The sequence below is a fragment of the Sphaeramia orbicularis genome, chromosome 3 (assembly GCF_902148855.1).
Source record: "Sphaeramia orbicularis chromosome 3, fSphaOr1.1, whole genome shotgun sequence".
NCBI lineage: Eukaryota > Metazoa > Chordata > Actinopteri > Kurtiformes > Apogonidae > Sphaeramia > Sphaeramia orbicularis.
In genome coordinates this window covers 3,456,162-3,471,391 of record NC_043959.1, presented here as the reverse complement: position 1 = coordinate 3,471,391, position 15,230 = coordinate 3,456,162, and the positions used below count along the sequence as shown (strand labels likewise).

The window sequence follows — 15,230 nt, the reverse complement described above, 5'->3', positions numbered from 1 at the left end:
GGAACAAATCACTTTACCCTCCACTCATCTTCTAAATATAACATTAGCATGCATTACAGCCAAACAGACTACATACAGAATACAAACTGCCTGATAATTGCTAAAGTTAAACAAACTTTAACTCGCAAGATACTACAGATGATGGATTGACAGAGAGCATTCAAGACGAAAGGTGTAAATATTGTTAGAGAAATGACATGCACTGCACTCTAGGATTTTCCAACACAACAAGAAAAGCAATTTAAATTTGTGCACTGGAGGTGAATGTAAAACAATAAGTGTCACCGTGGTCCAGCTAAATCATATGTAGACACAACTGGGATGGGAGCTGCATGTTAATTCCAGGTGTGCAGAGGCCACCAACCACAAAAAATAGACCAGACCAAAGAACACCCAGACGGACTATAAATAGGCACTGGAGGCCAAGCATTTGTTGTCAGCAAGAATCTCCTGAATACATTGAACAAGGCTATGCTGGCCAGTGTCAGGTTTATAATGCAGGATGCTACACGCTTAATTCTGCTGACAAAAATAGTGTAAACACGAGTCAAGAAAGCCGGCTGCACTCGTGGTATTATCCTCAACTCCCTGAAGGCTGTGACAAAGAGGATGATAAAAAGGAAAACACAGACAAGAGACTCGCCAGAAGCTACGAAGTGAATCCAGCAACGTTAAGAGGGTTTTCAGTGAAACCATGTCATGTTTACATCTGTGGTGGAGGCTCGAGGAAACCTTTAATTCAGTGTAAAGGCGGTTGGAATATTTCTATTATAAAAACACTCAGAAATGAACTCAGGGCTTAAAGTGAAAATAATCCTGAAGCTGTACTTTTTTGCTTCTAGGGTGAGGGTGGGGAGCGGGGGGGGGTGACTAAGCTAACTAGTACACTATATGGACAGTGTCTCCTGAGATGTCAAGGAGGTAAGGGTTCTCTTTTCTTGCTTGTGTCTCAAGACCTGTCTTCTTCCCCCCTCATTACAGCACAATTGTCCATGAAAATGCTGATTCCACTAAAGCCTGTAGGACACTAAAGGAGGTAGATACAGGGATAATGAAATTATTCCTTTTAGCATATGAATCAGACTCAGGCAAGAAATTAATACCAAAACTGTATAAAGAAGTGCAAAGTTTAAAAGGAAACAATACAGTATATATAAAAGAAAAGTAGGAAAAAGAGGTGGGAAGAACGTTATCGAAGGAGGAATGGGAGTATATCAATGAGCAACAATGGAAAACAACATGCTCCCTATCATGGAGGGAATATGGTTGGCAGAACATTGTGAGATAGTTTATTACACCAGCACAAAAATCTCAGGATACAAGATACTGGAGACTATGTGGTGAAAGTAAAGCCAATCATTTTCATATATTTTGGGACTGCCTCTATATTGTGCCTTTTTGGAAGGCTTTGAAGAAAAGCAAGGAGAAAATTTTCAAAGTCCAATTTCCATTCACATTTGAATCTATATACTTGGGAAAAGAGAACCAGGGCAGAACACATTCACAGGATAAATATCTATTCAGAATATTGTTGGCGGCCGGTAAAAAAGCCATCACTAGGAAGTGGCTAAAAAAGGATGCACCAAAAATGGAGGACTGGATAGAGGTTATAGATGACATTTATAGGATGGAGAAGTTGACTTTCTCTGTCAGACTGGATTCAGACAAATTCAACAATTACTGGAAAAACTGGGTTGATTTTGTAACACTATTAAGAGCTGATTTTACTGGATAAGAGTAATGTGCATATAGATCCATGTAAACCCTTTGTTTGTGCTACACACTTTAAATGTTCAATGTTCATCTTACACAGGGGAAAAGAATGGAATGTGAAATATCCTTGTTTTTTTCCCCTTTAACTATATTTTGGGTTGCTTTGTATATTTTTACTATTTCTGTTAATGCCCCTGTTTGAGTATGTTTTTTGTTTTTTTAGTTTATTTTTCTTTACATATATAGAAGTCATGTACACGATGCAAAATGCTAAGATAATACTGACAGAAAAAATAATTCAAAAATAATTTAAAAAAAAAAATCCCATAGGACAGCAAGACATCTTTTATCGCCCCACCCCACTTCCACTCTGCCACACCAACAGATCAATTCCACTGCAACGTTGAAAAATGAGCAATGAACAAGAGAAAGTCACCGAAAATGAAGACTTGGTGCCAAAAAGAAAAGCAGTATTTCTGCTTCTGCTTCTGAGTATTTCACATCGCAATATATATCGCTGGGTTAAAAAAAAAATCACGTCAGTTTTTTCCAATATCGTACAGCCCTAGTGTTAATAACAGCTTTGACATTAACCCAAAGATATCAGCATATTCATGAGAAATTTTCAGATTCCAATTAGTCTCTCTTTTCTCAATGAAGACTTTTATTTTGCCCTAAAGGGAGCACCGAGTATTTGTTGATCAATAAAACTAATCTTAAAGCAATTGCCTCGGGGTCAATTCTAAAAGCGCATATTAATATTGTTAACACTGTCCTAAGGTAGAGGTTCTTTGTACAATTTACACTGTTGTAAATTCAAGAATCTCTTTCATATCAAAGCAAAGGTGCATTGGAACTGAGATAAACCTAAAAGAAATCGTAATACGTTCAATGTAATAAGAAGTAAACAGAATTCAGGATTTCAGTTTTGACGTCAAACCCTATTCAGAGATATCAATAGCAGTAAGTGGAAGTAAAACCTAGTAATTAGTGAGTTACTGTTCAGAAGAAGTAGTGCTGCTGTTTGGATGGATGTAGTAAGAGAAATAGGACCATATCCCTGGCTGGTAATAGATTAGATTGACAGGAGAAATGCTCTGCTGTGATTGACCGTTTCCCTGTGTGGCTCTGATTGGCTCATTAGCTCCACCCGCATTAAAATATGTGCTGATAATCCAACCGTGATTAACATACTGTTGATGTTGATGAAGGTGCATTTACTTTCTTCAGGTTGCAATCCAGCTTCTATGATACTCTAAAAGTTGTTGATATATTGTTAAAATGTAATTATAACAGTTACATTGTTCTCCTCAAAGGAACCAAACTCAACAAAAACAGTAGCATAACCACATGTAACACAGAACTAGCTGGTTTACTGCTTATTTAGATAGTTAACTAGTTTATATAAAAACTAACCGGTTATGCATCGACAGGTTATGGTGAGGACAAACATCTGAATAACCCTTGGCCTACTGTCTCCAATAGTCACAAAAAAAATAAAACACTGACAAACATTGAGATAGTAAAGCCTGGTGCAAAGTCACATGGGGTAGATGACAGTAAGGCTGTTTATATGCACACAAATACTCTGATTTGGGATGTAACAATATAAAATTTCATATCATGGTTATTGTGACCAAAGTTATCACTGTTATCATTATTATCGCGGTATTGTTGAAATTGTGCTCAAAATGCTCAAAAAGTTCTTATACACACACTGAAATAATTTAACAAGTTGTATTTAGAAAAAAAAAAAAAAACAACAACAAAAAAATCAAATAAAATAATTGGCACAATGTACTTTCTGTTGCAGAAACATTCAAATATTAACCCTTAGTGGTCCGAGTCTATTTTGTCTGTTTTTCAGTCCTTTTGATTTTGCCTTCATATACTATATAAACAAATGTTCACTATACCCATGTTTGGGATCTGTTTTTTCAGCACAACTTCATTTATATCATCTGTCTATAATTTTTTTCACTTTAACCAACTATATCAACACAAAAGGACAAAAAACACACACACAAAAAAAAAATCTGATTTGAAAAATGTATATAATTTATTGCATAAATAACACATCCCTTAACAAACCTTTTCAAAGACTTTAAAAGTGAATATCGGTTCCAAATATTAGGTATATAAAATTAAAATTGTGATAAATTAAAACTACGCTCAAATATTTGACATAAAAACATATCTTTACATAGGCGTTTTCTCCGGGAAAAGTGCGGTAATCAAACATGGTTATCATGATAATTACAATTTAAACGGTAATACTAACCGTCTGCAATTTTACCGCCGTTTATCGTTATACCGGTAATCATTACATCCCCAACTCTGATCATTATCCGATTTCTGGAGTTATCAGACTATTCAAGTGATCATGTCAACAGGATGATCTTATATGCTGTATAAGAGAACAGCAGCAATCTGATTATGAGAAATCAGATTAACACACCTGGACTTCTCCCCAATACTCCGATGTTTTCCTGCATGTATACAGGCTAATCATTCTTTTACGTCTGCACATGTGTAAACACAATAAAATTATAGAAAATGGAAGTTGCGTAGTCAAACGGGAGCGGATGACAATAGGAAGTTTGACTTCACCATCATTACCTACGTAGGTACTCTGAAAGAATTAAACCAGGGTTTTCAATTATCGCATTTCTCGAGCTTATGTAAACGCATCAGTTATAATTATTACAATTATCTGATTACTGCCAGTTATCAGATTTTTATGGTCATGTAAGCAGGCTCAGTGATGAAAACCCAGTATTAAACAGAAATAGAAAAAAATCAGCCGTGACTCCATGAAATAGACACAACATTCTGAGGTAACAAAAACACAGTAATTCTGATTCTTATAGGTTATTATACATTAAATTAAATTAATTAGGAATATTACATCCCATTTCTGCAATTAGTCTAATCTTCAAATGTCACAGAAAATTACCGTTTTGTTTAGAAGTTGGTTTTGACGAGAGTGTTCCGATCAAGTAAGACTTTTTCATAGCAAAGAAAAGCATTAACCAGGTTCAACCATCTGACACAAACGCCACAGATTTCTGGTAAAATGCTGAGAGTTGTGATTTCTTACAAATGCTGTCTTTAAATGATTTGATTTCAATATGTAGCTGAAATACAGAAAATGTGTTGTCTTGGCTATTTTTGTGGTATTATTATCATTATTATTATTACCTGGCCTTGGCCCTGTCGCTCCAAGTCCACCACACACATGTCCACAATGGGCCCCAGGTTGGTAAATGTCTCCATCACCGCCACATACGAGCCCTGGTCATTACTGTCCACGTTGAGCTGCAGAGAAACACAGTGAGCACTTAGTACACATCAAAACAACGGGATAGGCGAGCATGGTAGGACAGGGACCAAACACAGTTTTTCAGACAATTATTTTAACTTATTTTGCAAGAAATAATGAGGACAACCCTTATCCTTTGTGTGAAAAGCAACACAAAATCGAAAGATATCAAAAAGTTCACATTAATACTAAAAATATCAGAGTAGAGGAGATAAGAGACCTCCCTTCATATTACAAAATGGAATGATTATTTAGTATCAGATTATTTCTGACTTTTTTCTCCAAAGTATAATGAATTAGTGGCCTCATCTACAATCAAGCAAAGACACAAGATGAATTGCTGATAAAAAATAACAATAAAAAGAGTCCTTCAGTAGAACAATAAACAACAATGTTAAGAATTACAACAATTAACAATGAGGCAAATGTATCTGTTAAAACAAGAGCAGTTACAAGTGAAATATAGTGAAATCAGCTGTATGATGTTACAGGGGCTGCGCACTTTTAATACCCCTTGGCCAAATATAGAGTAAGATTCTGTTGAAAGTTACTGCCCTATAATTTGGATTAGATTGTCTTTGCGTAAAACTTATTACATACATGTTTATATTTGAAAGTAGGGCTGTGCAATTAATCGAAATTCGATTACGATTTCGATTATTACATGCAACGATTACAAAAATTATGTAATCGAGAAAAAACGATTATTAATTTTGAGTTGTTTAATTCATGCGCACGCAAGCTACCATGAGCTGCTCTGCCCCGCCCCCCTCTAAGCTACTGCTGCCTGCTAGCCGCCAGGTCCACCCCAAGAGGAAAGTTGTACCTAGCGGTCTGGAAAAATAGCAGGAGAATCGCAGCAGAAGTGCTTGGTAAACAAAAAAGGCAAGTCCAATTCAATTGTATGGAACCACTTTGGGTTTGATGAAGAAGACGAAGAGCAAAAACCCATTACGTGCAAAAAGTGTTTCGTAGTTGCGTCCGCACCGACCGGTAACACAACAAACCTTTTTAACCATCTGAAGTTTAACCACCGCGACCTTTATCATAATCTTATGAAAAACTAAAACACATAAAAACAACTCCGTCTACAACTTCGTCCGCAATGCAGTCTTCAGTCTCCGAATCTCTTTACGCTGCAACTCCCGTATTAACCTAACTGAAACCTCACGGCACGCCACTGAATTTACTATGTTTCATACTACACTGAACATACTTGAATTTATAATTTGCACTTTACGTGAGTTTTTTTTTTTATTGCTCCAGTTCTATGGTAAGTCTAGAGCAGTTTCATTCCAGTGCACTATTTGTTTACAAAAGGAAACATACTTGAATTTACAGTACACTTATTTGCATTCAAAGATTTTTTTTGTTTCGTACAAAAGGGAACATACTTTGTTTTAATGGTTAAAAGCTTTATTTATATTTAAAGAGTATATCTTACATTGTTTTGCAAGAAAAAAATAAACAACTTTAAGGTTAACAAATAATCGTTTTTAATAACCGTGATTTCAATTATTGCTAAAATAATTGTGATTTTTTTTTTTTTTTTCTATAATTGAGCAGCCCTATTTGAAAGTACTATTATAACTGCACAAGGCACAAGGCCATTTAACCTTGAAAAAGTAGGTCAAGGTCACCCATTATCAACAGGTTTCTGCTCCATGCCAAGATGCATCCACAGTACAAATTTGGTGCAGATATGTCAGTGCATTCTTCAGAAAAAAGAAGTATACGGATCTTAGTGATGGTCTTAAGGTTTTGAACAAAGAAATCAAATTTTCATTTCACCATCAACATGAGAGAATTTACCAAACTACTGAGCATTAGAAGCCTGTCTAAACATCTGCATTTAGAATGGCTGCCCCTATCAACGTGCTTTGTTACTGCTGCTTACCTTCACTAACTGGGAGTCGCCCAGTCTGGAGCCCACGAACACCACTCCGTTGTCCAAGTAGGTCAGACACTCGGCAATGGACGTCTGTCAATGAGAGGAGACAGTAAAACCCTCACATTTCAGGCCATGATGTAAAAGTAAGGGCTGAAAATGCATGCCGACAGAACAGACACACAATCTGTATATCAGATGGAAACAGGAAGTATGATTTAGGAGACAATCCATTGACTAGTTTTTGAAGATGGATTATTTGAGCCTGGATATTTCACACTTTTGTGTCATCAGGCTCCCACAGTGTAAAAAGGGAGTTTGTATGAGTTTGTAAACCATACTTTGCTGATAGTGAAGTCATGACAGATTGTGTTCATCTGCTGAGCCATGTGGATGTGTCAGGGTGTCCCAGTGCGTTATTAAGAACATTTGCTAAACCATTACACTCATTTCACCATGTTAAGCTGTTTTACTTCCCCACTATCATATGTGCTGTTCAAATTATTGCACTATGCTTGTGAATACTAATCAGGTATCCAGTTTTACATTTTAATATTCAAACATTCACTTTATCATGACAGAGCCGTATGCAAGAGGGTAATCGTGCAGAGATTATTACTACATAACCCTCCTCATTCCAGCTTTTAAGGTAAACAAGAAGCGGTCCATCGTGGTAGACACAATCCATGTTTCTTAAAAGGAGACGGTGCTAGTCAGTTTATTTCAGTGTGTGTATAGATTCAGTCTTCAGAGTTTGTCAGCATTAGGAGTGTGTGCTGAAGTCAGACTCAAAATATGTATGGACTGTATTAGTGAAACTCTTCTGAGGGCAGGGGGTATCTTATTTAGAAAAAATGCTCCTGTGTGACATAGTGTCGATAAAACAAAACTCAGAAAAACAAAAGAACAAAAATGGCCAGAAACAAGTCAGAGACACTCTAATTTTCATGAATTCCACCCATGCCCTTGATGAGCACCTGACTCCTTCACATACATTTACATTTTGTGTTTTCTGACCCAGTGAAGTAGCTCTTACCATTTTTTATTTCAGAAATAGACTCAACTTGTAAAGTGGAGTACTCTGTGGCGCTTCCAGTGAAAACACAGGCTCTCTACACTCAATAATTAATGCTAAACATTGAATCATGACCCATCACACTAGTGTTTTGTCCTTTCACATCCAGACTCATTATTATTTTTAGCCTTTTACATACTAATGGAAGCGATGCTTTTTTCTTCTATTCTTGTGTGACAGTAACAAAAGGTCAATGTGACAACTATCTTCAGCTAATACATGTAACATAATAAACCACACAATTTTTCCAACTTAAAGAGGAATCATTTTACATTTACTTTTTAAAATTTCTACATGGGCAGTAAACTTTCTCACTCCACTTGACACTAAATGATGATTGTAAAATTAGCTTCACACACTTGACAGTTTAATGTAAAGCCGCTGCTGCTTTTGACAGAGCAGACTAAACAGTAAGATTTAAAGTCATTTGAAAAGCAATCTGTCTGGCTCAGCATGCCTTCTCTGGTTGATTGTTTCTAGCTTTAGCATCACTCGTCCGACAAGTTAGAATGCACTGCCTTAAACTCCGTGGAAAGTCATTAGAGAGCAGCACCACAAGCCAAAAGCTGTCAGCCTTTAACATGAGATTTAGCTCAGAGCGCAGTATTGACATATGGTCATTGTCTAAATCAACTTTATAGGGTTAAGTGGAACTCTGGCAAGTGAACAACAAAAAGGTGGGATCATTTTTCTTATCTTTTGTGTGAGGGTAGCCTAATCTATCGGCACCTCATGAGGCCATAAAGCATTTAAAAGTGGACTGGAACAAAGAAGCAGGGAGAGGAAAAAGCAGCAGGAGAAAAATCAACAAGCAAACAGACAGGGTGGTCGAGCCAGATAGGTAGAGCAAACAGATGGGAAAAGAGATTTATAGCCATGTGGAAAAAGATAAATGAAGACACCTCTCCGAGCAGCTCCACGTGCAGGTCTTTGAGGGCCACAGTGCCATCCATTAGCTCCTCCTTCTCCAGCAGCAGCATGAACAGCCGGCCTTCCATGTCCCCCAGGAGATAACGGGATCCGTTGGGGTCCACGCGGTTGTGGCACACGATGGTGCTTTGCTGAAAATACACAAGTTCTGAAATTAACACTTTAAGGGGTGTCAAACATACAGCCCGCAGCCAAAACTGGCCCTCCAAAGGGTCCACTCCGGCCCATTGGATGAATTTGTGAAATGCAAAAATTACACTGAGATATAAACAATCAAGGATGTCAAAATCATTTAGGTCAGGTTCCACATACAGACCCACACGATCACAAGTGGGTCGGCCCAGTAAAACCTATAAACAATCACAATTCTAAGTTTTTCTGTAAAAAAAGGAAATTACATGAAAATGTTTACATTACAAACTATGTTTTCACAAAAATTTTGAAGAACCTGAACAAATATGAACAACCTGAAATGTCTTCAACACAAGCAATTTTACCAATATTCTGTCTGTTACTAAATGTTTTCTGTATTTGGTCTCCTGTGATCTGTAACTTGCACTTGTGTAAATGAAAAACTCAGGCATAATATTGTTCAGGGTTCCTACAGGTTTCTACAAGCTAAATTTCAGACCTTTTTAAGACTACTTAGAACACAATTTAATGCCCATTTCACAGCCTATTTTAAGGCCATACCTGCAGAAATTTGTGACTGTTTGGCTGAATGATCTGTGATCATTTCTCACTAGGGGCTGCAAAGTTAACGATAATTGGTTTCTAATTTCAATATAAATTGTCGGGTTGGAACAGGTGAAACATATTATCATACATACATACAGCATAGTATCTGAAAGAGCCTTTAGTTCCATACAATCCACCTAGAGCACTACGCTCTCAACATGCAGGCCTACTAGTGGTCCCTAGAATCTCCAAAAGTAGGACGGGGGCCAGAGCCTTCGGCTATCAAGCTCCACGATTATGGAACCACCTCCCTGCCTCGGTCCGGGAGGCAGACACCCTCTGTATGTTAAAGAGTAGGTTAAAAACGTTCCTTTTTGATTAATCTTATAGTTAGGGCAGCTCAGGCTGCTCTTAGTTCTGCTGCTATAGGCTTAGACTGCTGGGAGACTCATCTGGATACACTGAGCTCTGCTCCGCTCCTCCTCCTGTCTGACCTCCTCTCTGCTCCTCCTCTCTGACCTTCTCTCTCCTAATCTTCACTTTTATTTATGCCCCAGCAAATACATGTTACTGACTTGACTTCTTCCCTAAAGTCTCTGTGCTTTATTGCCTCACTGGTTTTCCCTGGACCATCTCTGGACCTGCTGCTGTGGTCCTTCTTCTCTCCTGCCTTCATCGTCATCACTCACTTATCCATATAGTTGTGATAGTGTTTATTATATAGTTACATAGACAGTAGTGGTTTCTATCATTTGTAGTAACAGTTACAGTAGTAGTATATCCATTGTTAGTACTAGTATTTGTAGTAGTAGTATGAACAGTTATGGACATTTGTTCTAGTTATTGGTAATTATACTAGCAACAGCTGTTCTAGTTTGTAACGGTTCAAGTTCAGTTTGCTGTGCATCCATTGCATCCATGTCTCCCCCTATTTCCACCCCTTCTCCCCCTCTCCCCCAGTCTCTCTCTCTCTCTTTTTTTTTCCTTCCTTTATTCTCTCTCTTCAACCCCAACTGGTCCTGTCAGACGTCCATCCTCCTCAGTCTAGGTCTGTCTGCTCCAGGTTTCTGCCGTTAAATGGTAGTTTTTCCTTCCACTGTCACCACTCACTAGTGTTTGCTCCTGGAGGATTCTGTTGGGTTTCTGTAAATTGGCTTGAGAGCCCGGTTTTGACCAGCTCTATATGAGAAGAGTCATGACATAACTTTTGTTATGATTTGGCGCTATATAAATACAATTTGATTGATTTAACTGATTGATTTAAACACAATACAGTGAACAAGTTTATAGCAATATAACTTAAGACCTGCCATATCAAATTTCACACCTTTAAAGGCTTTTTAAGGTATTAAATGCAGATTTGTAAATTCAAGACTTTCAAGACTTTAAGACCCCGCAGGAACTACCACTAATCTCCCTTTTCACCCAATGAGCTCCACTGAGTGCAAAGACCTGTCTTTGGTAGTGCTCATAGTGAAAACAAATGGGGAGGAATTCATCCAGTGCAACAAGAGAATGTGATCTGTGTCTTTTTCCTTCCTCCACATTCATCACCTACATCAATATTGGGGTCATTTTTCACAAGCCATATATCTTCTGAACATTTTGACACAAAAATCTCATTTTTTTTTTTAGACACAAATCAGGAGACTTTGATTCACAGACAGAACTACAGGGTTCAAATACTCAGATCTGGTAACACAAATGTCATCTGAAGGAGATAAAAACCACCTGCACTATGTTTTAAACCCTCGTTACTGCACCATTTCACATCACTGGCGCCACATAAAGTTCAGCATCTCCATACAGATGATCTCACATTGAGCACTATTCAAAACAGGTGAAATGATGAAAAACAGCATGGGAACAGTGATGGAAATATGGAATTTGTGTTTCACTCCTGTTCATATTCAGTGAATGGAGATGGTTCAAGGATCATCACACTAAGCCCAACTAATCAATAGGGTTGCATAATAAATTGACTCGCACTTGCAATCACAATATCAGCCTGTGCAATTAATATAATTGCAGAAGGTTGCAATTTTCACAAAAGGCAAACTTTGTGGAGGAACAAAAAAACATGGTGCAGTTTGTAAATAAATACATTTTTTCTGCAGCTTTCTCCTCTTAGTCCACATGAAAAGTGTAAATGTAAATAGAGATGCACCTGACATTGTTCCAAGTCATTAAGGAAAAGTGAGACCACTTTTCCAAGTTTGCATGTTGAAACACAGAAGAGTAGTAGAATGGCACTGAGGTCATATCTGACTGAATCTGATCAGGGATCAGTAATTACAGCTGCCAATCATGTATTTAACACCCTAATGGGGAGACTGTGTGAATGAAAACAAAGGTAAAGACTAGACACAGACATCTTACATGCTCTCAAACTGAATCACAATATGCTGAAAGGGAAATACGCAATTATTGCCCAATCAGACACTAAAAAAACCCAACAACTATGAAGCACAGTAGCTTTAAAGATTTAAGATGATTCAACTGCAGAAATGGGGAAAAATTCGACCCAATTTCTGTTACCTGGTGATGAGCTGAATTCAGTGACATTATAAAGAGGGTACACTGAGTATAAATGCAAAATGAAAACAGAAATGGCTATGATTTCTGAACTGAGATATGAAATGATGTTGGTTCATCTGTATTTATTTTAGTTTTTTAATTTGGACTGAGAGGAGAGAGCTGCAGAAAGGATGTTTGTCTTTGTAAATTTTGGCAGTTTTTTTCCCTGATTACTTCATGTTGGCAAAATCCACTGAGTTGGATAAAAACAAGTAACCTGTGCCTTTTCCTTTAAAACCACACACCAATATTACAATAATAGTCACATATGAACAATGATGCCACAGAATCATGATCATCCAAAAAATTCTTCCGACATAAATGATAGCAAAAGTAACAACACTCTAGTTTGAGGAATAGCTCTCCTGCAACAAAAATAGGCCTACAAGACTAAACTTTTAAAATAAAGGACTTTACCAAATTTGGGCTGGACTTTGTACAAGAGCTAAAGTCTCCTATTTGCTTTAAAACTACAGGTTGAGCTGAACTGAATAGTAGCCATGATTGAAATTGGCATTAAAATCACGTAGCGTGACTGAGCCTGCTCTGCTTTTTCCTTCATCACAAGGTATTGTTGTTGTCATTGTTACTGTACAAGCTGAGCCAATTTCTCACTTGATCGAACCTTTACAAAACTCATTTTCACAATCCTCTTGCTGGTGGTATGGCTTACATCTTTTTGTCAAACCATCAATTCATTTTTATTTTTTTATGACAAAACTCTAGCTCCTCTGTTAACTGAATGGTAATTAGCTTATTATATCTGACAACCAAAAACCACCATCGTAGACCACTTTTCAAAGGTATATTAGATGGTTTTATGCCAAGAGGACAACAAACTGGCACACTTTTAGTATTTCACATTTATCTTTCCTTTTTCTGGTCAAGACTGTTAGTTTATTGATCAACTGCCAAATAGATTATTGTACAGTTCTGTAATACTGACATCCAAAATACAAACTTGCAGCAACAGAAGCAATATTTCCTGTCATAATATTGTGCTACAGTAACGCAACAGAGACACAACAGCTTGCAAGACAATGGTGAGCTTGGTAAACGCACAAGCTGTTTGTGGCTTTTAAAGACAGGACAGATCAGCAGGACACGGATATGAGCTGCATCCAGAGAGGAGACGACAGACGGCTAAGGAGTGTCTGAAGAGGAGCTACAATTGTGTTCTTGAAAGAGAGTGTAGAAAAAAAAGATGGCAAAACTGCATCTGACCAAATGTTCACCACCATATCTGAGGTTTTTTGTACAATATCACCATTTTATTTAAGCACAACTGTGGCTTTAACATATGTATCCAATTCAACCTATGTACGTTACGATGATGCTGAAACCTGCCTTGCACCTGCTGCCATAACGAGGTAACACAACTAATTGTTTGACCATTTATGTTGGCACCAAACAGCTATGATATACTCCTCGGTATTTTTTTCATATCGCAATATATATCGCAGGGTTAAAAAAAAAAAATCGCATTGTCAGTTTTTTCCAATATCGTGCAGCCCTAGTATAAAGGCAGTGACGCTTGACACCGTTTGAAACAAACATACCTATTTACATACGAAAAGCAAGCATGAACAGACCTTAAGGCTGTGATGTCTTTTTAAATTGATGAAACAGCAGTTGTTTGGTCTTCTCACGAATCAGACATGTACACTTAATCAGAATATCTGAGACTATGCAGCAAACAGCTGATCAGTCAGATGAATAGACTTGTTTAGCCTTTATAACACTATAGTCCCAGTTCTTAATTAGGACTGGCGAGCTGCAATAAAACCATGACAGATCACTATGATTACAAGGTTGTGACCACATTACATCAATATTACAAGTCCAATCTGTTTTAAATGTCTGATTTACTGTGGATGTTTGCACAGATGAATGGCACAAAGATGATGGACCACAGGGGACGAATATAAAAAGGAAAGGAGATTAACGAAAATGAATCAAAGAGAACCTGAAGAAGTGGAAAAGTCAGTGCGTGGTCCGTTTGCTGGTTCCAGACCCTGTGAGCAGAGCACTGTACAAAACTCTCTGATGCTGCCTAAAGGCTGAGAAATCATTTAAGTCAGAAATGGCCTCTTGAGGCTTACTGCTTCAGTATATGATGTGCTGATGCTCTGAGTAAGAAGGAGCTTTTGTAAATACTACAAGTCCAACATGCACAGAAGGGGCATTCTGACGTTTGCCTGGTGAATGAGGAAAAAGCCCATTTGACAGACATTCAAGAGCACAAACCACTCATCCACAGATAAATCCACAAAGACAAAACTAAGCTGTTTGATTAAAATGTAAAAGCTGCAACATCTGAACAATATGGCATGTTTTTTCTAAAATGTATGAGGCCGTGTTGGGAAAGCAGTGAGATAGTGAGCACTCTCTAATTATAGCAGCAGGATGCACTTAAGAAGCTCCTCGGGGCCCAAGTGTTGGTAAATGTTAGCTCTACAAGGGAGCTGAGGAGCAGTTGTCACGGATGTTACCAACCTGTCTTTAAGTGGCATGTCAACATCAATCTGATGTTTCATTAAACAGTTATGTAGAGGTTTATACCTGGGCACACATTTTTACATATTACAAATCCTCTGGACAGTTCTACCACAGCAATTAGGTTAATTTATTTATTTATGCAACACTTTGGAATATACTTGAAGTCTTTAATTCTTGTTGGCAGAGTTTACACATCATTTGAATCTTCTTTTCACCTCTAATGTGATGCCCATTATTTGATGTCATTACCTTAATGGTCGGTGGGGCGATGGCCAAGTACTTGTCCCCGTTGTGGTAGGTTATGGATTCCTGTCCTATGATTATAGCTCCACCAAATGGCTCTGGAACTGAAATGCAAGCACACAAGGAACAATACTTAAGAAATCTATACTCTTTAACAATATGCTGTGATGAAAACAATGGCTGTGCCAACTTTGAACCAGTGAGAGAAACCATTTATTTACAACTATGAAAGTGCAGCCTGATCTGAACTTTCCTGTAAAGACTTGAACTTCATTTTAAGGGCTGTTGGATACATTTTAGAGGTT

At 37.7% G+C, this 15,230-nt stretch overlaps 1 protein-coding gene across 1 annotated transcript in view; it reads right to left on the bottom strand.

Annotated features, from left to right (window-relative positions):
• ddb1 (damage-specific DNA binding protein 1) overlaps nucleotides 1-15,230 on the bottom strand; it is a 126,912-nt gene that overhangs the window by 98,036 nt on the left and 13,646 nt on the right. The window contains exons 6-9 of the mRNA XM_030128387.1: nucleotides 14,932-15,029; nucleotides 8,901-9,059; nucleotides 6,933-7,016; nucleotides 4,915-5,031 (exon numbers count right to left, since the gene is read on the bottom strand). Coding sequence (XP_029984247.1) covers nucleotides 4,915-5,031; nucleotides 6,933-7,016; nucleotides 8,901-9,059; nucleotides 14,932-15,029 — 458 coding nt within the window. The remainder of the gene's footprint in view (nucleotides 1-4,914; nucleotides 5,032-6,932; nucleotides 7,017-8,900; nucleotides 9,060-14,931; nucleotides 15,030-15,230) is intronic.